General features: G+C 45.8%; 1 protein-coding gene and 1 long non-coding RNA gene across 3 annotated transcripts in view; one reads left to right on the top strand and one right to left on the bottom strand.

The window, feature by feature from the left end:
• Positions 1–976: 976 nt before the first annotated feature.
• ptch1 (patched 1) overlaps positions 977–26,053 on the bottom strand; it is a 77,992-nt gene continuing 52,915 nt past the window's right edge. For both annotated transcript variants that reach the window (XM_052461786.1, XM_052461785.1), the window contains exons 17-24: positions 21,579–21,762; positions 18,216–18,496; positions 12,845–12,982; positions 12,449–12,591; positions 5,788–5,887; positions 5,202–5,555; positions 4,538–5,081; positions 977–4,250 (exon numbers count right to left, since the gene is read on the bottom strand). In XM_052461786.1, coding sequence (XP_052317746.1) covers positions 4,539–5,081; positions 5,202–5,555; positions 5,788–5,887; positions 12,449–12,591; positions 12,845–12,982; positions 18,216–18,496; positions 21,579–21,762 — 1,743 coding nt within the window. In that variant the 3' untranslated portion in view covers positions 977–4,250; position 4,538. The remainder of the gene's footprint in view (positions 4,251–4,537; positions 5,082–5,201; positions 5,556–5,787; positions 5,888–12,448; positions 12,592–12,844; positions 12,983–18,215; positions 18,497–21,578; positions 21,763–26,053) is intronic.
• Positions 21,019–21,377, top strand: LOC127907291 (uncharacterized). Its single transcript, XR_008064076.1, has 3 exons — positions 21,019–21,109; positions 21,162–21,213; positions 21,266–21,377. It is a non-coding gene; the product is annotated as an uncharacterized LOC127907291 (long non-coding RNA).

The following is a 26,053-nucleotide window of genomic DNA, read 5'->3' as shown; positions in this document are numbered from 1 at the left end:
TCCGTTCATTAAAGTGAGGAAACAAAAGAGGCAAATAAGTTATAATCTTTTTATTTTATTTGTTAGAATTCTATCAGTGTTTGAACATTTAATATTTAGAGAGCTGGTACAACTTCTACTTTCATGGCCAGCCTTTGACAAACCCATACAAACAGCTTGCTGAGTTTTCTCTCCCCTATGATAGATAATACTGACTGTCAATGTCATCAGTGTAGGATTTTCTCTGTTTATGGTTTCATTACATATAAACTCTTTAAAAATATACTTCCGTCAAAATAACTTGACAACTACTATGTATACTACAAAAATAAAATTTCATATAAATAAATGATATGGCATACATTTATCTTTGTAACTGAAACAATATATATCCTCGCCAAACAAAGACCAAATGGAAGTCTACAGAAAATCATAGATGTTCTTTCCTTTTAGAATCCTCTAAGAGCTACGGTGAGTCTTGTAGTGTAAATGCTATATACTCTTGTTTCCCTACTTAACATTAGTAAGCACTTTGTACAGATCGAAACACCATTCATGTCAAAACAATAACTGTAATAGTGTTTCTCAATAGACATTTAAAAAAAAAAAAAAAAAATCCCTGCATTTGTTATCCACTGGCATTGATGACCAATAACGAAAGAAAACAAACAACAAACAACAAAAAACATCTTATAACACAAAAAAATATAAATATCGCAAATCCAAACGTCGAAAAAAAAAAAAAAAAAAAAGAACATTTCAAAAATGAAGAAAATAGTTGCCAGCCATGATTTCTCTCCATTACTGCCAATGTGACATCAGGAGAAAATAACAACAAATAAACCAACAAATGAAAAAAAGATTTTCACACAAGCAGCTGACACGACATATGGACAATGGAGGGGGATACTAACGACACAGTTAAGACTTCTGGGAGAAAATGACACACGTAGCTACACGTGTTGGACAGGAAGTCTGTGTGTACGGAAGGCTAGGGGGTCGGGATATGTGTGTGAGTGGGAGGGTGGGTGGTGTATGGGGGAGCTAGACAAGACGCGATTGACACACTCACACACCGGGCTGATCGTGAGGGGGTGGCTTGGTGAACCCTGACCCCTGAGGCTCTGGCCTGTGCCATTTGGCGGTTGAAGGGGAACTTCCAATTAGTGTCATGGCGTTATGTTTTGGATTTTTACGAGGTGAGGTCAGTAGGGACGGCTGGGCTAAATTAGGGCCAGTTGTCTTTGCTGTCACTGAGGAGGACAGAGAGAGAGGAAGACAGACACACAGACACACACACACACACACACACCAAGTATTGTTAGACCAGATAGTGCTTAACCCTTTAGCTCTCTGGACGGGCAGCTTATTGGACGAAGAGGAAGAAAGAGGGGGATGGAGAGAGAGCAAGACTTTCTTGTGAATGAAACGTGTAATGCAGTCATGTGTCAGGCTGAGTAGGGTAGTATCCTAGGTGTAGCTTATCACTAGAGAAAGTATCTACAGTATCAGTCAAAAGTTTGGAAACACCTAATCGTTCAAATGTTTTTCTTCATTTTGACTGTTTTCTACATTGTAGAAAGACATCAAAACTAACTATGAAATTAACACATATGGAATCATGTAGTAACCAAAAAAGTGTTAAACAAATCTGAATGTATTTTATATCTTTGATTCTTCAAAGTAGCCACCCTTTGCATTTCAATTAACAGGTGTGCCTTATTAAAAGTTAATTTGTGGAATTTCTTTCCTTCTTAATGCGTTTGAGCCAATCAGTTGTGTTGTGACAAGGTATGGGGTGGTAAACAGAAGATAGACCTATCTGGTAAAAGACCAAGTCCATATTACGGGAAGAACAGCTCCAATAAACAAAGAGAAACAAAAGTCCATCACTACTTAAAGACATGACGGTCAGTCAATTCGTAAAATTTCAAGACCTTTGAAAGTTTCTTAAAGTGCAGTCGCAAAAACCAGGAAAGGAAGACCCAGAGTTACCTCTGCTGCAGAGAATAAGTTAATAAGTTAAAGTTACCAGCCTCAGAAATTGCAGCCTAAATAAATGCTTCACAGAGTTCAAGTAACAGACAAATATCAACATCAACTGTTCAGAGGAGACTGTGTGAATCAGGCCGTCATGGTCAAATTGCTGCAAAGAAACCTCTATTAAAGGACACCAATAAAAAGAAGAGACTGGCTTGGGCCAAGAAATATGAGCAATGGACATTAGACCGTTGGTAATCTGTCCTTTGGTCTGATGAGTTCAAATTGGACATTTTTGGTTCTAACCGCTCTGTCTTTGTGAGACGCAGAGTATGTGAACAGATTATATCCACATGTGGTTCCCACCATGAAGCATGGAGGAGGAGGTGTGATGGTGTGTGGGGTGCTTTGCTGGTGACACTGTCAGTGATTCATTTAGAATTCAAGGCACACTTAACCAGCCAGCACGGCTACCACAGCATTCTGCAGCACTACGCCATCCCATCTGGTTTGTGCTTAGTGGGACTATCATTTTTCTTTTCAACAGGACAATGACCCGACACACCTCCAGGCTGTGTAAGGGCTTTTTGACCAAGGAGAGTGATGGAGTGCTGCATCAGATGACCTGCCCTCCACAATCACCCAACCTAAACCCAATTGAAATGGTTTGGGATGACGTGGACCACAGAGTGAAGGAAAAGCAGCCCACAAGTGCTGAGTATATGTAGGAACTCCTTCAAGACTGTTAGAAAAGTATTCCAGGTGAAGCTGGTTGAGAGAATTCCAAGAGTGTGAAAAGCTGTCATCAGGGCAAAGGGTGGCTACTTTGAAGAATCTCAAATATAAAATATATTTGGATTTGTTTAACCCTTATTGAGTTACTACGTGATTCCATATGTGTTATTTCACCGTTTGGATGTATCCCTATTTATCTCAAATGTAGAAAATAGTACAAATAAAGAAAATCCTTGAATGAGGAGGTGTGTCCAAACTGTTGACGAAAACTGTATATTTACAGTTAGAATAACAGAAGTTACGTTCACGAGAAAAAAAGAAGGAAAGAAATATCCTCCATAATGGCTACCACGGATTTTCTACTCCAACTGTAATATGCATTAGCTACGGGAGTGATACTTTCACGCCCACTCATGCTACTACAAGATGGCTGCCGAGAGCTATGACATCACCAGAGAAAAGGGGAGATGGGCAATTGAGTCCGAGGGACAGCCAAGGCACGCATGGCCTTTTACAGTAAAACAATCCCCAGACAACCAGACAGCAACACACGAGCTCAGAGCAGAGACGATGCGGAAGCTACTACGCAGGGACAGTCACAAACAACACAGCTGCATATCTTCTTCATAATCTGCTCGTCTTAAATAGCACGCATAGCGTGAGTCAGAGTTCAACAGTAATTGTTTCATAAGTACCACAGGTTTGTGATAAGCAAATTAATCGTAAAAAAAAAAAAAACAACGGACCTTATACACAAACACACACACACACACACACACACACACACACACACACACACACACACACACACACACACACACACACACACACACACACACACACACACACACACACACACACACACACACACGTACACACACAATCTCTGTGTAGTTATTGTGTAACGCTTCACATGACGTGATCGTTAGCCTATTTCTTGAGAGATGGATCTGATGATTTAGCCACGCACGCAAACACGCAATCACCTTTGCACACTCGCTCACCTCTTTTATAACGTAAAAGAAACATTTGCATAGAATTATTATACAAGTTCAAGTCCACAGTTATCATACATCACTACCGAAATATCTTAAGCAGCAACAATGAATGCTGAAATGTATTGTCCAGATGAATTTTCCTCATGGCACAGATCCACAGATGAGTGAACAGTAATCAGAGATTTCACACACACACACACACACACGCGCACACGCACACACACACACACGCGCACACACACACACACACACACACGCACACACACACACACACACACACACACACACATACACACACGTCACACAAAATGACGTCCCCAGTCTGTTAAAAAAGGAGTTGAACAGCTCCTAAATTATAGCTATTTTTGTTTTCATATTTACATGAGTGTACATCTTTTAAATATGGATAGAGATATCTGAAACAAACATCCACTGGGTTCCAGTCAGATTGAGCACCAAGGGCGCTAGCCACCACTGGGTCCTGTGTGTCGCTGCGCTGTGGGCCGCTGAGTGAGAGAGGGAGTCCATCTTTGGCCATTGTACTTCTGCTCTCCTCCACTGGAACAAAAGAGAGAGAGACAACACACGGTTAGGAGAGTGTCAGGACAACACGCACATCTCCCTCTCTAAAGGCTCAACGATGAATATATTATGTTCAGTTTGCAGCCCGCCCAAAAAAGGGCGGGCTTTTGATGGACTGAATGGGGACATTTTTGCAAGTAAAAAAAAAAAATCAAAGAAGAAAAAAGAACAGGGACATTCAATCCAAGTCCTTTGTGGATGTAACATCAAACATGTGAATTTCTTCATTGTCACGAGAAGCTACAAACTCCAATGGGGCTTACCTCAGCTTGCCCTCTTGCCACTGTCGCTCTCAGCTGCCTCACACTCCACATCCTGGAGCTCCATGGCCTCCATCTTGGTTCCTCTGCGGCTGATATGGACCTCCACTGGCACATGGGGGTCCTGGAAGGCAGGCACCGGCTCTGCGCCGCCTGCTGTGTGGTAACTGTTTGCTGCAGTGTGTCCTGGGTAAGAGGAAGTGGGGCTCTGGGTGGGGGGAGGGGCAGAGTGGACGGCGACGGTAACCGACGCAGAGGCCGTTACCGTGGTGATTGGCTGACAGTAAGTCGGGGCGGGGTTAGGGTTAGGGTGGTGAGGTTGGTGGTGATTGGGCCGGGGGTTGTGGGATGGACGGGTCCTGTGCCCCGCGGAGCGTTCTCTGTGGCCGCCCGAGCCAAAATGGCCTCCGGAGCTGTAATGGCCTCCGGCCTCAGTAGCAGTTTCAAAAGCGTCCATGCGCGGGCGTGCTGGGGGCAGCGACTGTAGGTCCCTTTTGCTGAAGCGACGGGATGCACCAGGGTGAGCCCCTGACTCCGGCAGGACCGACTGACGAGAGAAAGATCAGAAAATCAGAACAACTTGTACACATCTCGCACGGAATGTGAGCATTTGTTACGTGTGTGTGTGTGTGAGTACATAGATGTGTGCATTATCCAAAGAACTTACAGAAGACACAGAGTAGGCTGTTCCGTCTCCTTGTCTAGCTGTCCTTCTTGGCCCTGCTCCTAGTCGCACCTCCTCTGTTCTAACAGCTCTGCCCCTGCTGGTCTGGATGCCGTACTGCATGTCCTCTGTTCTCCCAGCTCTGCCCCTAGTGGCAGGGAGGTCGTACTGCTGCATCTCCTGGCTGATGCCTGATACCGTGGTGTTGGAGCTGTACTCAGAGTCGGACGAGTCAGAGCCCGTTCCTGTCCCCGTGCCGGAGGTGGTGTGGCGTGGGCGGACTGAGAAGCGGACCACGTGAGCAGGAGGCTCCGGGGAAGGGGTGGGTAACTGGCTATGCCCATCCACAGGGGTCACCTGAGGGGGGCAGTGAAAGGAGAGAGGTGTGAGGAGATGAGTGGGAACTTTTACGCAAACTACGCTGCTGAGCTCGTGGGAGCTCGTGTTAGAACACCCAATCAAAAGTTGCCGTCAGTTCTCCAATGCGTAAAAAATGTGGGTAAAAAAAAACAAAACGTGTGAGTGTGCCATTTCCTGCTATGTGGCGGAGCTATATAGATAGATGGCTAAACAGGAGAAACCATCTGACCTCTGGATAGGGGCCGAAGTAGGACAGCAACACAGGAAGAAGGACCAAACCATTCAGCACCCCCAGAACTGTCAGGATGGCCAGCACAGCAAAGAAATACCTGCAACAAACCAACACGGTGGAACGTTAACATGGACATGCCATTCCATCAAACACCCCAGACGGACCCTGCAGAAGACAAAATGCAAAGAGTCACAACCATTAACATACTGTGGTCATTTTGGCAGATGCTTTGACCAACTGAACCATTGGCAGCGTCTCGTTGAAATACCTCTGACACAACCACATTGAACACCAAACACAGGCATTAGAGCAAAAACACACCTGCAGAACCCATAGAGAAACAACAGTGTAAGCCAGCATGAGTGTGTGTGTGTGTGTGTGTGTGTGTGTGTGTGTGTGTGTGTGTGTGTGTGTGTGTGTGTGCGTGCGTGCGTGCGTGCGTGCGTGTGTGTGTGTGTGTGTGTGCGTGCGTGCGTGTGAATACAAAGAGAATACCTGGAGAAACCACAGATCAACAGGAGAGAGGCTTAGACAAGGACAAACATGCACTAGATGAACCATTACACATGTCTGAAGAAATACTCAGACAAACACACCACACACACACACACACGTTGGTTTGGTAGAACATATAAATGTACCTTGTGTGTTACTAAGTCCTGCCAAAGAGGGTTAGTCTTTAGAAAGCCGCACAGAGAAAGAGAAAGAAGCATAATTAGCTGGAGTTGGTTAATTCAAAGGCATGGAAAAAGAGGGGGAGAGAAGGGGGAGGGAAAAAGGGGGCACTTCTTTGGGTGTGTGGTATAAGCAAACATGAAGAAAACAAAGCAGTCAGGAATGTGGAGAAGGGGGACGAGGGGGATGGAGGGGGAGGAAGGGTGGGGGAGGGGGCTGAAGGGGGAGGAGGGGGTTGAGGGGGAAAGAGGGGAGTAGGGGCCTCTCTCCTCTCCTCTAAAAAAAAAAAGAAGGAAACAAATGAAGTGAAGGGTATAGAATTTAAACATTTAGTCTAGGAGGAAGAGAAGGGGAACACTGAACACCACCCCTCCCTGGCCTCTCTCTACCTCTCTTTCTATCCCTCTTTCTTTCTCTCTTTCCCTTCTTTTCAGCTAAGCTCATGTGAAATTCCCGGCACTCTACAATCCCCCCGTCTAATTAAATCTCCAGTGTATCAGGTAAGACCCCCCAATCTCCTCTCTAAATCCCCGTCTCTCTCTCTCTCTCTCTCTCTCTCTCTCTCTCTCTCTCTCTCTCTCTCTCCTTGTCTCTAACTCATTCTCTCTCTCCACTCCAGCTCCTTCATTAAGGATGACCATCCTCCTTTCCCACCGTACCCCTGTATATACACTACATGACCAAGAGTATGTGGACACCTGCTCATCCAACATCTCATTCCAGAATCATGGGCATTAATATGGAGTTTGGAACTAGATGTTGGAACATTGCTGCGGGGACTTGCTTCCATTCAGCCACAAGAGCGTTAGTGAGGTCGGGCACTGATGTTGGGCGATTAGGCCTGGCTCACAGTCGGTGTTCCAATTCATCCAAAATGTATTTGATGGGGTTGAGGTCAGGGCTCTGTGCAGGCCAGTCAAGTTCTTCTACCCCGATCTCGACAAACTATTTCTGTATGGAGCTCACTTTGTGCATGTCATGCTGTAGCATTTAGATTTCCCTTCACTGGAACTAAGGAGTCCGAACCATGAAAAACAGCCACCAGACCATTATTCCTCCTCCACCAAACTTTACAGCGGGCACTATGCATTGGGACTGGTAGCGTTTTCCTGGCATCCGCCAAACCCAGATTCGTCTGTCAAACTGCCAGATGGTGAAGAGTGATTCGTCACTAAAGAGAATGCGTTTCCACTGCTCCAGAGTCCAATGGCGGCAAACTTTACACCACTCCAGCCGACGCTTAGCATTGCGCATGGTGATCTTAGGCTTGTGTGCAACTCAATATTAGTAAGGTGTTCCTAATGTGTACAGATGTAGGACCTTGATTTGAGAGAGTTTGCTTCAACAGGAAAATAATCCTGCAGCAACAGAACATGTAAATGTGGATTATAATTCATGGAGATTTGTTTTTGTGGGGATTGAAACATTTGTTATTAGGGCAAATCAACATTTTAAAGTGGACATCACAAACTTTAGCAGCATTTTAAAGCCTTGAATACACCAAGTGATCAAATTAAGATCCTACATCTCTATGGACAGGTGGACACCTGATCCTAGATCGCAACTTGTACTCTGAGAGGCTGTGTGGATTCGGGTCCTGGACATGCCTTCATTCAGTTGTTAAGTTGTTCATCCCAGAAGCGTTTCTGTTACAATGGCACAACATTGAAGTGTGTGTGTGTGTGTGTGTGTGTGTGTGTGTGTGTGTGTGTGTGTGTGTGTGTGTGTGTGTGTGTGTGTGTGTGTGTGTGTGTGTGTGTGTGTGTGTGTGTCTATGTGTGTGTGTGTGTGTGTGTGTGTGTGTGTGGGTATGTGTCGGCCGGAGTGGAGAAGGAATTCCAGTGTACGGTCTGCATAGGGTAACGGCGCACGGGGAGAACCAATCCATGTCCAGACAGTATGGTTGGCCTACTACACTACACTGTCTGTCTGTCTGTTTGTCCGTCCGTCCGTCATGAATGAATAAATGAATAAATGAATGAATGAATGAATGAATGAGAGAGAAGAGAGAGAGCTGGGGATACAGAGGGGGAGGCTGGGGATACAGTGAGGGTCGCTGGGGCTACAGTGATAGGAGTTGGGGATACATTGAGGGGGTTGGGGACACAGTGAGGGATGCTGCGGATACAGTGAGGGAGGCTGGGGATAAAGTGATGGGTGTTGGGGATACAGTGATGGGGGCTGGGGATACAGTGATGGTGGTTGGGAATACAGTGATGGGGGCTGGGGATACAGTGAGGGGGGCTGGGGATACAGTGATGGGGGTTGGGGACACAGTGATGGGGTTTGGGGATACAGTGTTGGGGGTTGAGGATACAGTGGTGGGGGTTGGGAATACAGTGATGGGGGCTGGGGATACAGTAAGGGAGGCTGGGGATACAGTGAGGGAGACTGGGGATACAGTGATGGGGGTTGGGGATACAGTGATTGGGGGTTGGGGATACAGTGATGGGGGTTGGGGATACAGTGATGGGGGTTGGGATACAGTATTAGGGGTTGGGGATACAGTGTGGGAGACTGGGGATACAGTAATGGGGGTTGGGGATACAGTGATGGGGGTTGGGGATACAGTGAGGGAGACCGGGGATACAGTGGGGGGCTGGGGATACAGTGTTGGGGGTTGGGGATACAGGGAGGGAGGTTGGGGATACAGTGAGGGAGACAGGAGATACAGTGATGGGGGCTGGGGGTACAGTGTGGGAGACTGGGGATACAGTGATGGGGGTTGGGGATACAGTGATGGGGGTTGGGGATACAGTGATTGGGGGTTGGGGATACAGTGATGGGGGTTGGGGATACAGTGATGGGGGTTGGGATACAGTATTAGGGGTTGGGGATACAGTGTGGGAGACTGGGGATACAGTAATGGGGGTTGGGGATACAGTAAGGGAGACTGGGGATACAGTAATGGGGGTTGGGGATACAGTGATGGGGGTTGGGGATACAGTGAGGGAGACCAGGGATACAGTGAGGGGGCTGGGGATACAGTGTTGGGGGTTGGGGATACAGTGAGGGAGGTTGGGGATACAGTGAGGGAGACATGAGATACAGTGATGGGGGCTGAGGATATAGTGATAGGGGTTAGGGATAGAGTGATGGGGGTTAGGGATACAGTGAGGGAGTCTGGAGACAGGGTGTGTGGGGTAGGTTGTGTTTACCTGACAGCTGTGGCGTGCTCTCTATCAACCTAAACAGCCTCATAATAACATGTCCCATACACGTTGTGAATGAAGTGAACATGTACAGGTTTTGTATAGACTTTCTTGTTCAAGATAGTCCCATGCTTTTAAATGAACGAAGCGGGGGAGAAAAGACCTAAAGCCTTTATCTCTCCTCTCCTCTCCTCTCCTCTCCTCTCCTCTCCTCTCCTCTCCTCTCCTCCCCTCCCTTCCCCTCCCCTCTCCTCCCTTCCCCTCCCTTCCCTTCCCCTCTCCTCTCCTCCCTCCCCTCTCCTCTCCTCTCCTCTCCTCTCCTCTCCTCTCCTCTCCTCTCCTCTCCTCCCCTCCCTTCCCCTCCCCTCTCCTCTCCTCCCCTCCCCTCTCCTCTCCTCCCCTCTCCTCTCCTCTCCTTCCCTCCCTCCCCTCTCCTCCCCTCCCCTCTCCTCCCTTCCCCTCTCCTCTCCTCCCCTCCCTTCCCCTCCCCTCTCCTCCCCTCCCCTCCCCTCTCCCTCCCTCCCTCCCTCCCTCCCTCCCTCCCTCCCTCCCTCCCTCCCCTCTCCTCCCCTCCCCTCTCCTCTCCTCTCCTCCCCTCCCTCCCTTCCCCTCCCCTCTCCTCCCCTCCCCTCCCCTCTCCTCTCCTCTCCTCTCCTCCCCTCTCCCCTCTCCTCCCCTCCCCTCCCCTCTCCTCTCCTTCCCTCCCCTCCCCTCTCCCCTCCCCTCCCCTCTCCTCCCCTCCTCTCTCCTCTCCTCTCCTCTCCTCCCTTCCCCTCCCCTCCCCTCCCTCTCCTCCCCTCCCCTCTCCTCTCCTCTCCTCTCCTCCCTCCCTCTCCTCCCCTCCCTTCCCCTCTCCTCTCCTCCCTTCCCCTCCCCTCTCCTCTCCTCCCCTCCCCTCCCCTCCCCCTCCCCTCCCCTCCTTCCCTCCCTCCCTCCCTCCCTCCCCTCTCCTCCCCTCCCCTCCCCTCCCTTCCCCTCCCCTCTCCTCTCCTCCCCTCTCCTCCCCTCTCCTCTCCTCCCCTCTCCTCTCCTCCCCTCCCCTCTCCTCCCCTCCTCCCCTCTCCTCTCCTCTCCTCTCCTCTCCCTCTCCTCTCCTCTCCTCCCCTCCCCTCCCTTCCCCTCCCTCTCCTCTGTTGGTATCGCTCTAGACTTTGAGAGGAGGAGAGTAGCTGAAGTCACAGAGCTTCTGCTTTGGTTTAAAGCCACATCTCCACTCGAACACCCACACACAGTGCTGGAGCTGTTTAGAGTGAAAACATTTGTGGGGTTAACAGGGAACGTCAGGGCAACATTTATTTCAGCGTGAGCAGAAAAATACGAGCAGGCTGTGCTGTTATTCTGCAGTCTTCTGGCACTGCTTTGTTTGGGGAAAAAACACCCCACACTTCAAATGGCCTGAGACAGATCCTGAGAGCAGCGTGAACCAGAGGAGGGGAGGAGAGAAGGACGGGTTAGTGTGTGGGTGTGTGCACTCTCACTCCCTGGCACGTCATCGTTGACCCCCATGATTATAAGGTCAGGGAGCAGGGCAGTGTGTGTGTGTGTGTGTCTGTGTGTTTTTTCGGACCACATGGGTGGAGGTGACCCGCTTAAAGGGATAGATCACCCACATTAAAAAGCTACCTCATTTAAAGGGATACTTCAGGGTTTTACAATTTTATGTTTCTGCGTGCAGTTTGAATGAAGTTGCTAACTAGCGTTAGCACAATTGCTAATTAGCCTTAAAGCTAATGACTGCAAGTCTATAGTAATTGCTAGTATGCTAGTAGATACCATAGACTAGGGTTTCCCAAAGTCGGTCCTTGTTTTTTTGCCCTAGCACTCACTACACAGTTGATTAAAAATCAACTAAAACAAGCTTAGGGGGGGGGAAACTAAACATGCAGTCATTGCCAAAACCCTGAAGTATCCCTTTAATGGCTACCTAGACAGTAGTCTGCAGATGTAGCATATTCAGTGTTCCAATATGCTTAGCACCTAGTAATAGGAACTCTGGCTCACCTCTGCTTTTCTCATCCTATAGAAAGGTAGGAATGACTAATGTTCTCATTTGTGTGCCCACACAAACATACCACACACGCACACACACACACACACACACACACACACACACACACACACACACACACACACACACACACACACACACACACACACACACACACACACACACACACACACACACAATGTGTCACTTTTAATTTCCACTCCCCCCCATCCCATCAGCCTTGTAAATGTCTGGGAGAGCCCAGTTAAACTAGCTGTAGGAGATTACAAAAAACAGAATACTTTCCAGCTCTCTCTTTCTCACACTCTCTCTGTCTGTCTCTCTCACCCCTCATCCCTCTCCTTCCTCTCCTCTCTTCCTCTCTGCCCTTCACCACTCTCTCCTGCCCTTGAGTTTCCTCTAAGACCGTCAACTACAGCAGGATTGAAGTGTGTGTGTGTGAGAGAGAGAGAGAGAGAGAGAGAGAGAGAGAGAGAGAGAGAGAGAGAGAGAGAGAGAGAGAGAGAGAGAGAGACAGGAAGAGAGAGGAGCAGATGAGGTATACTGTTGTAACAAGGCTTGAGGCAAGACTTGAAAATAAAAGAGGGAGAGGGAAGGGTAGAATAGGGGATGGAGGAGTTGAAAATTGATGGCGGGAAAAGCGGACTTTTACGGATGAGTGGTGTTTCAGGTAGATTCCTGTGTGACAGAAAAGGCTCTACTGATGCCAAGACGCCACACCACAGACCAAGAGAGAGAGAGAGAATGAGTCTGCATGAGTATGAGTGTGAGTGTGTGTGTGTGTGTGTGTGTGTGCCTGTGCGTGTGTCTGTGTCCCGCTCACCTGACGATGAAGTCAAACTCGGAGCCTGCTAGCATGAGGACTCCTAGTAGAGTAGAGAAGGCTCCGTCCAAAACCGGAGCAAACATGTGTTCTAACGCCAGCACTGCCCGCCTGTTACGGTCCCCTATCGCTGTGAGGAATGCCTGAAACACACACACACACACACACACACACACACACACACACACACACACACACACACACACACACACACACACACACACACACACACACACACACACACACACACACACACACACACACACACACTTTACTCAGACAAACAATCTTGTCATTTAGAAAAGCACAATCCACTTTCTGCGTGTGTACACGTGTATACGTGTGTGTGTGTGTGCACATGTGTGCGTGTGTGTGTGTTTGTGTGTGTGTACTCACCAGAGCCACATGGACAGTAAACTCTACTCCGATGCCCACAGAGGCGATGAGGATGACCACAGGAACAGCACTGAGCTTGATCCCTATCAGCCCCATCATACCAAACAGCTCCACGGTCATCAGAGAGAGGACCAGGACCTGAAACAGACAGACCGCAACAACATTAATAACCATTAGTGACCATGTACAGTTCTAACCCAGAGAACGACCCCAGCGTGAACCCAAACAGCTCCTCGGTCATCAGAGACAGGGCCAGGATACAGAGAGTCAGGACCCCCAACATGACCGTTAATGACTGTTCTATTCTATGGTGAGAATAAACAGGAACCCGCCCATCAAGCATGATCTGGTACAGAAAGTACTGAGAGAGACTTAAGTTGAATGTGTGTGCGCGCGCGCGCGCGTGTGTGTGTGTGTGTGTGTGTGTGTGTGTGTGTGTGTGTGTGTGTGTGTGTGTGTGTGTGTGTGTGTGTGTGTGTGTGTGTGTGTGTGTGTGTAGGTAAGTGTGTGTTTTTGGTTTTACTATCCTTGTCGGGACGAGAAGCCCTCACAAGGACAGTAAAACAAGTACAATTCTGACAATTGGGGACATTTCGCCGGTCCCCAAAAGGAAAAAAGCTATTTTAGAGTTAGGGGTTAGGTTTAGTGTTAGGGTTTAGTGTTTAGTGTTAGTGTTACAATTAGGATTAGAATTAGGGGTTAGGTTTAGTGTTACAATTAGGGTTAGAATTAGGGGTTAGGTTTAGTGTTAGGGTTACAATTAGGGTTAAAATTAGGGGTTAGGTTTAGTGTTAGGGTTAGAATTAGGGTTAGAATCAGGGGTTAGGTTTAGTGTTACAATTAGGGTTACAATTAGGGGTTAGGTTTAGGGTTAGAATTAGGGGTTAGGTTTCGTGTTAGGGTTACAATTAGGGTTAGAATTAGGGGTTAGGTCAAGGTCAGGGTGTTGAGTTTAAGGTTAGGGTTAGGTTAAGGGTTAGGTTTAGGGGTTAGGGAAAATAGGATTTTGAATAAGAATCAATTGTTTGGTCTTCATAAGGATAGTAAAACAAATTTGAGCGTGCTTGTGTGTGTGTGTGTGTGTGTGTGTGTGTGTGTGTGTGTGTGTGTGTGTGTGTGTGTGTGTGTGTGTGTGTGTGTGTGTGTGTGTGTGTGTGTGTGTGTGTGTGTGTGTGTGTGTGTGTGTGCGGAGCTCTATAGATTTGTGATGTACTATTATCAGTTGACAGGTCTCAGGTTACAGGGGGGCCCCAGCCCTTTGAAGATGGCTGTGGTGGGTGGAGGATGGAACGCATGTGTGTGTGTGTGTGTGTGTGTGTGTGTGTGTGTGTGTGTGTGTGTGTGTGTGTGTGTGTGTGTGTGTGTGTGTGTGGCCTTGGGGTAAGGAGGGGGTGTACGTTAGGAAACTGGTGGCCTGGTCTGGACAAAGCAAATGGTTCAACTTGAAGCGATGCCATAACTAGTTCTTCCATCTGTCTTGTAAAGCCAGGGGACGAACACGAGGTCCCCTCGCCCTGCTTTAGAGGGTGCAGGTAGCCCAAACACTGCCTGTCGTAAAAACACCACCAGGTGGAGAGACAGACCAGGGCTGTGTGAGTGTGTGTTTATATGTGTTTATATGTGTGAGTGCATGTGCTTATATGTGTTTATATGTGTGAGTGTATGTGTTTATATGTGTGAGTGTATGTGTTTATATGTGTGAGTGTATGTGTTTATATGTGTGAGTGTATGTGCTTATATGTGCTTATATGTGTTTATATGTGTGAGTGTATGTGTTTATATGTGTGAGTGTATGTGTTTATATGTGTGAGTGTTTGTGTTTATATGTGTGAGTGTATGTGTTTATATGTGTGAGTGTATGTGTTTATATGTGTGAGTGTAGGTGCTTATATGTGTTTATATGTGTGAGTGTATGTGTTTATATGTGTTTATATGTGTGAGTGTATGTGCTTATATGTGTGAGTGTATGTGTTTATATGTGTGAGTGTATGTGTTTATATGTGTTTATATGTGTTTATATGTGTGAGTGTATGTGCTTATATGTGTTTATATGTGTGAGTGTATGTGTTTATATGTGTTTATATGTGTGAGTGTATGTGTTTATATGTGTGAGTGTATGTGTTTATATGTGTGAGTGTATGTGTTTATATGTGTTTATATGTGTGTATATGTGTTTATATGTGTGAGTGTATGTGTTTATATGTGTGAGTGTATGTGTTTATATGTGTTTATATGTGTGAGTGTATGTGTTTATATGTGTTTATATGTGTGAGTGTATGTGCTTATATGTGTTTATATGTGTGAGTGTATGTGTTTATATGTGTGAGTGTATGTGTTTATATGTGTTTATATGTGTGAGTGTATGTGTTTATATGTGTTTATATGTGCGAGTGTATGTGTTTATATGTGTTTATATGTGCGAGTGTATGTGTTTATAAGTGTGAGTGTATGTGTTTATATGTGTTTATAAGTGTGAGTGTACGTGTTTATATGTGTTTATATGTGTTTATATGTGTTTATATGTGCGAGTGTATGTGTTTATATGTGTTTATATGTGTGAGTGTATGTGTTTATATGTGTGAGTGTTTGTGTTTATATGTGTTTATATGTGTGAGTGTATGTGTTTATATATGTTTATATGTGTGAGTGTATGTGTTTATATGTGTTTATATGTGTGAGTGTATGTGTTTATATGTGTTTATATGTTTATATGTGTGAGTGTATGTGTTTATATGTGTTTATATGTGTTTATATGTGTGAGTGTATGTGCTTATATGTGTTTATATGTGTTTATATGTGCGAGTGTATGTGTTTATATATGTTTATATGTGTGAGTGTATGTGTTTATATGTGTTTATATGTGTGTATATGTGTTTATATGTGTGAGTGTATGTGTTTATATGTGTTTATATGTGTTTATATGTGTGAGTGTATGTGCTTATATGTGTTTATATGTGTTTATATGTGCGAGTGTATGTGTTTATATGTGTTTATATGTGTGAGTGAGTGTATGTGCTTATATGTGTTTATATGTGTGAGTGTTTGTGTTTATATGTGTTTATATGTGTGAGTGTATGTGTTTATATATGTGTGAGTGTATGTGTTTATATGTGTGAGTGTATGTGTTTATATGTGTATATATGTTTGAGTGTATGTGCTTATATGTGTTTATATGTGTGAGTGTATGTGTTTATATGTGTTTATATGTGTTTATATGTGTGAGTGTATGTGCTTATATGTGTTTATATGTGTGAGTGTTTGTGTTTATATGTGTTTATATGTGTTTATATGTGCGAGTGTATGTGTTTATATATGTTTATATGTGTGAGTGTATGTGTTTATATGTGTGAGTGTATGTGTTTATATGTGTGAGTGTATGTGTTTATATGTGTGAGTATATGTGTTTATATGTGTTTATATGTGTGAGTGTATGTGTTTATATGTGTGAGTATATGTGCTTATATGTGTTTATATGTGTTTATATGTGTGAGTGTATGTGTTTATATGTGTTTATATGTGTGAGTGTATGTGTTTATATGTGTGAGTGTATGTGTTTATATGTGTTTATATGTGTGAGTGTATGTGTTTATATGTGTGAGTGTATGTGTTTATATGTGTGAGTGTATGTGTTTATATGTGTGAGTGTATGTGCTTATATGTGTTTATATGTGTGAGTGTATGTGTTTTTATGTGTTTATATGTGTGAGTGTATGTGTTTATATGTGTGAGTGTATGTGTTTATATGTGTGAGTGTATGTGTTTATATGTGTGAGTGTATGTGTTTATATGTGTTTATATGTGTGAGTGTATGTGTTTATATGTGTGAGTGTATGTGTTTATATGTGTTTATATGTGTGAGTGTATGTGTTTATATGTGTGAGTGTATGTGTTTATATGTGTTTCTATGTGTGAGTGTATGTGTTTCTATCTGTTTATATGTGTGAGTATATGTGTTTCTATGTGTGAGTGTATGTGTTTATATGTGTTTATATGTGTGGGCTAAACACACAGCAGCCTGAGCTCCTCTCCTCCACACCCCATCTCTCCACTCCTCTCTTCAGCTCCCCCTTTCTCCTCTCATCCCTTCTCTCTCCTCCACTCCTCCCTGCCCTCCTGCCTCTCCTCTCCTTATATGTGTTCATATGTGTTTCTATGTGTGAGAGTATGTGTTCATATGTGTTTCTATGTGTGAGAGGATGTGTTTATATGTGTGAGTATATGTGTTTCTATGTGTGAGTGTATGTGTTTATATGTGTTTATATGTGTTTATATGTGTGGGCTAAACACACAGCAGCCTGAGCTCCTCTCCTCCACACCCCATCTCTCCACTCCTCTCTTCAGCTCCCCCTTTCTCCTCTCCTCCCTTCTCTCTCCTCCACTCCTCCCTGCCCTCCTGCCTCTCCTCTCCTTATATGTGTTCATATGTGTTTCTATGTGTGAGAGTATGTGTTCATATGTGTTTCTATGTGTGAGAGTATGTGTTCATATGTGTTTCTATGTGTGAGAGTATGTGTTCATATGTGTTTCTATGTGTGAGAGTATGTGTTTATATGTGTGAGTATATGTGTTTATATGCTTGAGAGTATGTGTTCATATGTGTTTCTATGTGTGAGAGTATGTGTTTATATGTGTGAGTATATGTGTTTATATGCGTGAGAGTATGTGGTCATATGTGTTTCTATGTGTGAGAGTGTGTGTTCATATGTGTTTCTATGTGTTTATATGCGTGAGAGTATGTGTTCATATGTGTTTCTATGTGTGAGAGTATGTGTTCATATGTGTGTATCCTTGGAAACTCCTACATTACAGGGGTACAAAAAGGGGTGTTTTTAAAAAGGAGTGGGAGTCGCCTCGGTAACTTGTGTCCTATCCCCATTCATTTGAAGTCAGTGTTTGGGAGAGACAGAGTAGACTAAACAGCACAAGATAAACACTGGGTCAAGACTGGGCTAAACACACAGCAGCCTGAGCTCCTCTCCTCCACACCCCATCTCTCCACTCCTCTCTTCAGCTCCCCCTTTCTCCTCTCCTCCCTTCTCTCTCCTCCACTCCTCCCTGCCCTCCTGCCTCTCCTCTCCACACTCCTACAGCCGCACAGTGCACGGGAGTGAAGTTTCTTTAAACGGACGGATTGGAACATGCTGTATTAAGAGATTGTTTGGAGAGTAGCTTTCCATCTTTTAGCTCGGTTTTAGAGGATTGTAATCTTACAGGCTGATGAAATTGACTTCATTCCAAACATACTGATGTATAATATCAACACAAATGCTGCCAATATTTCCAATGCAAGGAGAAGGCGGCTTTCGAATGTGCCTTGTGTGTGCCGGCGTGCGTGCATCGTGTGTGTCGCCGTGTCTGTGTGTGTACTCACGATGATACCGGCGGTCCAGGGGTTGAGCAGGAAGAGGGCACAGACGAGGAAGGTGCAGGCTAGCACCACGCTGATGGAGAGCAGCAGCCAGTGTCTGAGGCCTATGTACTGCTCCCAGAAGAGGAAGGGGTAGCCGTTGGGGTAGCTGGGCAGGCCCTGGCGGCTGTAGTTACTGCAGATGGCCCGCACCGACTCGATGGCCTCCACAAACTGGGGGGTCTCGCGGAGCCCGTTGAGGTAGAAGGGAAACTGTGCGTATTCGATGGGCTCGGCGGCAGGAACTAGACAGAGATAGAGAAGTGTGGTTGGGTGATGGTACAGTTGAAACAAGTGCACTATTCGACAGTTCACTTCCACCTCTTTATAGAAATTAATTGGGACTGGCTGGTGGGCAGAGCTGAAGCTTGGACCCATGAGCCTTGGTGGGGGGCTGGCATGGTGTGTGTGTGTGTGTGTGGGGGGGGTAGGAACAGGGCTCCATTCTCTCCAGTCTCAGCCTAATGATAGGCTATCAGCCCCAGACACACAGCAGAGTGTCAGGCCTGACGTTGATCCGCTGTAATTACAACGTCTGAATCACCACCATTACCCCACCCTCTCTCTCACACCCACACACAGCCGCACTCAAACATGTAGACACACACTCGTACCTGTCTGTCAAACAGGGAAAGCCTAGAAAGCTATACAGTTGACTATGACACACACCACATTTGATTTGCAGTGACTATTGGAACACTGCCAAAACACATGTTCTAGAAAGGTTCGGACTCACGTAAAATGTTTTGCTTGTTTTGCCTTTATTTAACTAGGAAAGTCAGTTAAGAACAAATTCTTATTCACAATGGCGGCCGACACCGGCCAAACCCGGACGACACTGGGCCAATTGTGCGCCGCCCTATGGGACTCCCAATCACGTCCGGTTGTGATACAGCCTGGATTTGAACCAGGTTGTCTGTAGTGACACCTCTGGCACTGAGATGCAGTGCCTTAGACCGCTGCGCCACTCGGGAGCCCCAAAATGTCATTTAATGTGCTCTCTCCTTCCCTTCACCCACCATACCCCACTAAAATATCCATTCCAGATTGTTTTACATAGTATTCTTTTCCAAAAACGTATGTTTGATCGAAACATTCCAAAAATGAGAACCGTAAAGACTCTCTGTGGTGTGTGTTCCAGTGGCTGGAGGGTTAGACAGCACCACTTGCTAACATGGTTTGGCCTATTATAATCACCACTATAAATTTCCATTAGGACTGGGAGTTGGAGGTCTGCCAACGTAGCTCTGCTTCAGGGGGTTCCTGCACAGCCAAGCTTTCTACGCTGCTTAGCCAATCCCATTTACACTCACTGCTTGTTATCCAATCACATCTCCTCCCTGTAATGCACTTCCTGCTTGTTATCCAATCGTCTATCCCACCCAAGCCTTTGCTTGTTAACCAATCCTATTTCTGTGTGTGTGTGTGTGTGTGTGTGTGTGTGTGTGTGTGTGTGTGTGTGTGTGTGTGTGTGTGTGCGCACGCACGTGCATGTATGTATGTGCGTATGTGCGTATGTGTGTAATGCTTAGAGGCCTGTGGTGGTAAGAGTTATCGCATTCACCACAGGCACCATTAGAGTACCACAGCGTGCTATTCCCTGCCCCTCAGCACTGCAAACCAAGCCATCACACACACGCACACAGTATACTGTAAACCAGAGATCATCAACTAGATTCAGCCACGGGCCGATTGTTTTCTGGAGCAGATGGTGGGGGCGCAACGTAATTACAAATAACTTGTGTACGGCAAATTGACCGCAAGAAGCCCAAACAGATATAATGTTTGACTAAAACATTTACAACTTCAAACCTTGTTTACATTTGTATATGATCGCGTGTCTCTTTATTATGCGTGGGTATCGGCCTACATGGAAACACATTTCTGAAATGAAATGATTTACTGTTTTTTTTTTTACCGTCTTTTATGTCCAAAGATGAAAATTCCCCTCATAAATTGCTTCGAAAACTTGGGAGGCCAAATAAAACACAGTTTGGGGAACCCTGCTGTAAACAGTACAACTACCTCAGTTACAACCAGAAAGAAGAGAAGGGTCAGTAACTCCACAGGTGGTATTATAAACAGGTATTCTAACATAACCGGCGTATGGAATGGTTGAGCAGGAGAGGTCAAATGGAACGCTCGAGGAGAAATTGCCCACAGAACAGTTAGGACACAAAACATAACAAGTAGTGTCTAAATGCCTTTAGAGGTAACAATCTAGCGTCAACTCTAGAGATACAAATCTAGCGTCAACTCTAGAGGTACAAATCTAGCGTCAACTCTAGAGGTACAAATCTAGCGTCAACTCTAGATACAAATCTAGCGTCAACTCTAGAGATACAAATCTAGCGTCAACTCTAGAGATACAAATCTAGCGTCAACTCTAGATACAAATCTAGCGTCAACTCTAGAGATACAAATCTAGCGTCAACTCTAGAGGTACAAATCTAGCGTCAACTCTAGAGGTACAAATCTAGCATCAACTCTAGAGATACAAATCTAGCGTCAACTCTAGAGGTACAAATCTAGCATCAACTCTAGAGATACAAATCTAGCGTCAACTCTAGAGATACAAATCTAGCGTCAACTCTAGAGGTACAAATCTAGCGTCAACTCTAGAGGTACAAATCTAGCGTCAACTCTAGGAGTACAAATCTAGCGTCAACTCTAGAGGTACAAATCTAGCGTCAACTCTAGAGGTACAAATCTAGCGTCAACTCTAGGGGTACAAATCTAGCGTCAACTCTAGAGGTACAAATCTAGCGTCAACTCTAGAGGTACAAATCTAGCGTCAACTCTAGAGGTACAAATCTAGCGTCAACTCTAGAGGTACAAATCTAGCGTCAACTCTAGAGGTACAAATCTAGCGTCAACTCTAGGAGTACAAATCTAGCGTCAACTCTAGAGGTACAAATCTAGCGTCAACTCTAGAGGTACAAATCTAGCGTCAACTCTAGAGGTACAAATCTAGCGTCAACTCTAGGAGTACAAATCTAGCGTCAACTCTAGAGGTACAAATCTAGCGTCAACTCTAGAGGTACAAATCTAGCGTCAACTCTAGAGGTACAAATCTAGCGTCAACTCTAGAGGTACAAATCTAGCGTCAACTCTAGAGGTACAAATCTAGCGTCAACTCTAGGGGTAAAAATCTAGCGTCAACGAGAGAAGTAGCTCCTGCACACTTCCCAATCGGTTTTAATTTAATTGCTAAATCAGCAGGCCAGGGTGCCAAAGAATTATTGAGAGCAAATAATGTATGTCTCACATAACTGGCCGTTGAGAGGCCTTTGTGATAGTGAAGTGTGCTGTGGATTGGTCACTCACTGCTGAGGCGTGTCTCGGGCATGGAGTCTGTGCGGTCGTGGAGCCACTCCGGGGGGTGTGGCCGTATGTTGGCCTGCGAGGCTGCGTACGCCACCGGGTCGTTGCTGACCCACGCCGTCAGGTAGATGTAAAACGCCCCCGGGTTGATGATGCCATCCGCATCCACCAAGCGCTGCCTCGTCAGCTAGAGGGGGAGACAAGGAGACAATAGTTCATCATTTGAAAAGAAGGATAGAGGAAGAGAGGGGGCGGGAGGACAAGGGAGAAAGAAAGAGAGGAGGTGAGGGATAGTGTGTGTGCTATTGATGGTTACAGATATTAGATCTTAATTTGAGCCAGTTTGCTACAGCAGGAAAAAAACTCCTGCAGAAACAGGAAATGTGAATTATTATGTGGATAATAATTTATGGACGTTTTTTTGTAGGGGCTGGTACAGTTTTCATTAGGGCAAATAGTGTCTGGCATTTTAAAGTGGAATTTACAACATTTAGAAGCCTTTATAAAATGTGAATATACTTCCTGCTGTGCAGGAAAATTCTCAGCAACAAATTTGTGATCAAATGAAGATCCTACATCTATAGAAACGGACTGGCATTGTAGAAACGATGTTGACCCAAAACATTGTCTATATGAACTGGCCGCAGAAATCCTGTTTATAACCGTGCGTGAGCATGAGAAAGCGGGCCGGCTTCGAAAAATAAGCTAAAACTATTTCTCCCTCTCTCCAACCCAAAGAAAAGTAAACAGTCAAACACTGGTGCCTTCTGACATTTCCCGTACTTCTCGCTGAACTTCCCAGAATTATTAGGCCTACATGGAAAATGGAAATGTCAAATCAGCTTTCAGGCGGTCAGATGTGCTAGTCTCCTGAGAAAAAAAAGCATGCAGGTAATGTGTTGGGATCAGCTTTCCTCTCCAACAGAATTAGCCAGGAAAGGCTAGCTCACACAGATCTGATATCGCTTCCTACCTCCTAGTCCTCTGAGAGCTAACTAGCTTCCCTCTCTACTTTTTTCTCACATTGCTAACTAATTCCCTATACAGAACTAGCTGGTTACCTCACCTCCACAACAGGGCTGGCTAATAGCTACCCTCCCTGTTGGGGCTATAGCTGGCTCCCTCCCATGTGAGAACGGGAGGCCTTGGTATCTAGCTCCTGAAAGTCACAGCCATTACTGCACACCACTTCATCACATCAAACTAGCGAGCTCATTTCTCTTACAACTAACTCTATTCACAAATAGAAGAAGCTACCTAGCTTCCCGCAGCGCTAACTAGCCCCCTCTCAGGACCCTCTGAGGGCTGTAGCCCCCTCCCCTTTGAGAGGGGGGGTAGCTAGCTACCTCCATTTCTGCACACCGCTCTATGCCACTCGCCCTTCTCAGTACAATAAATCCCTCGTTCACAGAGGCAGTGTTAGGGGAGAGGGGGATGAGGGGGAGTCATGGGGGTAGGTAGGGGGAGGTGTGGAGGGAGGAGGGAAAAATTGCTTGAGTTAGTTAGCGTAACAATAAAAAAATTGGCTGGGGTCCCTGTGCGCGTCTGTGTGCAGTTAACCTCGCTGTTAACACTGAAGGAAATGCCACCCAGCAAATGGAGTAGAGCTATAAAAATAACACAGCATCTGTACAAATGTTGCTCGTGCTTGCTTCTCCTGACCCCTACGGATACCCAGAATGCCCTGCACCACAGTCGGATCCGGACCGAGAAGAAAAGGGCTCTTGATAGCAGTAGCAAAGGCAGCCTCTCTCTCTCTCCCACTTTCCCTTGCTTGCTCCCTTTCCAACCTCCTTTCCAACCTCATTTCCCTCTCCTTTCCAACCTCATTTCCCTCTCCTTTCCAACCTCATTTCCCTCTCCTTTCCAGCCTCATTTCCCTCTCCTTTCCAGCCTTATTTCCCTCTCTCTCTATTTCTCTCACCCTTTTGCCTCTCTTTTACTTTCCCTATTCCTCTCTTTCCCTCATCCTCTCTCTCCTTTCCTCTCCTCACCTTTTTGTTCTCTCTCTTCTCCTCCCCTTGTCGTTCTCTCTCATCTCCTCACCTTTTCGTTCTCTCTCTTCTCCTCACTTTTTTGTTCTCTCTCTTCTCCTCACCTTGTCATTCTCTCTCATCTCCTCACCTTTTCGTTCTCTCTCTTCTCCTCACTTTTTTGTTCTCTCTCTTCTCCTCACCTTGTCATTCTCTCTCTTCTCCTCACCTTTTCGTTCTCTCTCTTTGCCTCTCTCTCTCTCTCTCTCTCTCTCTCTCTCTCTCTCTCTCTCTCAGAAACACACACATTGCCAACTTTCATATAATTCCCTTGGCCATAAGGAACGAATGACCGTCCAGTGCTGGGAGAAAAGTTAGCAGAAAGACATCAAAGGGAAAATGCCTCCCCAGAAAGCTGTGGTGTGGCATATCAAAATAAAACATCTAGCTTTGCAATTTGCCAGGGTTGGAAAATATCTGTTCTTAATTTGACATGGAAAAAAATACAGCTACTACTGTACAGTATACACTTTGACAAAAAAAACGTACTCTCTCTCTCACACGCACACACGCACGCACACACACCCACACGCACACCCACACACATGCACACCCACACCCACACACACGCACACCCATACACCCACACACACACACCCTCGCACACCCATACACACACACGCGCGCGCGCGCACACCCACACAGTGTTGACTCAAAGAGATCACGTACTTCAGCTCCTCTCCACTCATTGAAAGGGGACACGGCAGCAGAGCACAGAGAAAATAATAAGAGGGACGGGAGGGAAGAGAGAGAGAAGAGCGCGGGAGAGAAAACCTAGAAAGAGAGAGGGAGGGAGAGGAAAAGACAGAAGAGTGAGAGAAAGAGAGAGACGGGGAGAGAGAGAGAGTTGAATTCCAAAGGTCTGTCTTGCATTAAGCAGCAGGATACGCAACCACTGTATGTCTTCAAGCTGTCACGGGAAGCCCATGGAGCACGGCTGGCGGCCCATCGCCCTGCAGCCAGCTCCGCTTCCCTCACAGGCACAGGAAGTGACATCATAGGGCCGCCCGCACACCAGCAGGCCTCCCAGGCCCGGGCTGTTTCGTGATATCTATGCTAGTGGTTTACCAACAACCAACAAAAGGCAAAAACCCATCCAACTAACAGAACAACATCTCTAGCAGACCCACCATTGCGTCGCTGTCTGATGAAAACCTTGTAACTCCATTTTTGCACACATGTTTATTTTTTATTTCTTGAAAGCAGTAACTCCTGTCAATGTACTCTGAACATTTCATGATTCAAGAAGCAAGAAAATGAATTCAAAATAGCTTCTGACGTTTCAATTTTTTTTCAATTTCCTGAGAAGTTTCTGTTTTTTTTTATATATAAGAGGTTTACATCAGACAGCGATGATTTGGGAGATACTGCTAGGCTACACTATTAGCCAGATAGTGGAGGATCTAGGGTACACTTCAATGATTCATCATACACACTCACCAACACACACACACATACCTTCAGACTCCAGGGGGCATGATAATGTCATCTATCTTCCTCTGTCTGGCGGCTTACTATCACACCTAGCCTTAACTAGAAACACTGTGAAAGTGTTCAACTGTATTAGCTGATGCAAAAGGGAACACAAACACATACACCATGGGTGGAGTTGGGTATCTCTAGCCTGTAGCTAGCAGCAAATGGGACAAACGGTTTGAATGAAGAGTTAATAGCTTTTTCAGAGACGGGTTGCAGCCCCGGCGAGGGCTTTAAATTCCTGGGCTTGGTAAAGTCATCAGAGAGCGAGCGAGAGAGAGAGAGAGAGAGAGAGAGAGAGAGAGAGAGAGAGAGAGAGAGAGAGAGAGAGAGAGAGAGAGAGAGAGAGAGAGAGAGAGAGAGATAGAGAGAGAGAGAGAGAGAGAGAGAGAGAGAGAGAGAGAGAGAGAGAGAGAGAGAGAGAGAGAGAGAGAGAGAGAGAGAGAGAGAGAGAGAGAGAGAGAGAGAGAGAGAGAGAGAGAGAGAGAGAGAGAGAGAGAGAGAGCCCTGTTTATAAGCCAGGTGTGGCTTTCCTAGGCCCAGCCACAGACCTCGACTCACACGTACACCCACAAAGGACAAAATGGCCTCTGTGTCACTCAGTATCTCATTCTCCAAGGCTTCATCAAATCCAGTGTTGTACAATCCTACTGTACAACTGCGACATTCGAGGACAAGAGATGAGAAAGACAGGATAAGAAGGCCACAGAGCATCATCAAGCATTCAAATATTTCTGCTTCAGTCAGATAGTGTACTCCTCAATGCCTTTTATGCTCGCTTCGAGGCAAGCAACACTAAAGCATGCACGAGAGCACCAGCTGTTCTGGATGACAGTGCGATAATGCCCTTGGTAGTCGATGTGAACAAAACCTTTAAACAGGTCAACAAAGCCGCTGGGCCAGATGGATTACCAAGACGTGTACTCAAAGCATGTTCGGACCAACCGTTAAGTGTCTCCACTGACATTT

The sequence above is a fragment of the Oncorhynchus keta genome, chromosome 14, assembly GCF_023373465.1.
Source record: "Oncorhynchus keta strain PuntledgeMale-10-30-2019 chromosome 14, Oket_V2, whole genome shotgun sequence".
In the NCBI taxonomy this organism is placed as follows: Eukaryota; Metazoa; Chordata; class Actinopteri; order Salmoniformes; family Salmonidae; genus Oncorhynchus; species Oncorhynchus keta.
Note: the sequence above shows the minus strand (reverse complement) of the source record. Positions and strands in the feature narration are given on the sequence as shown.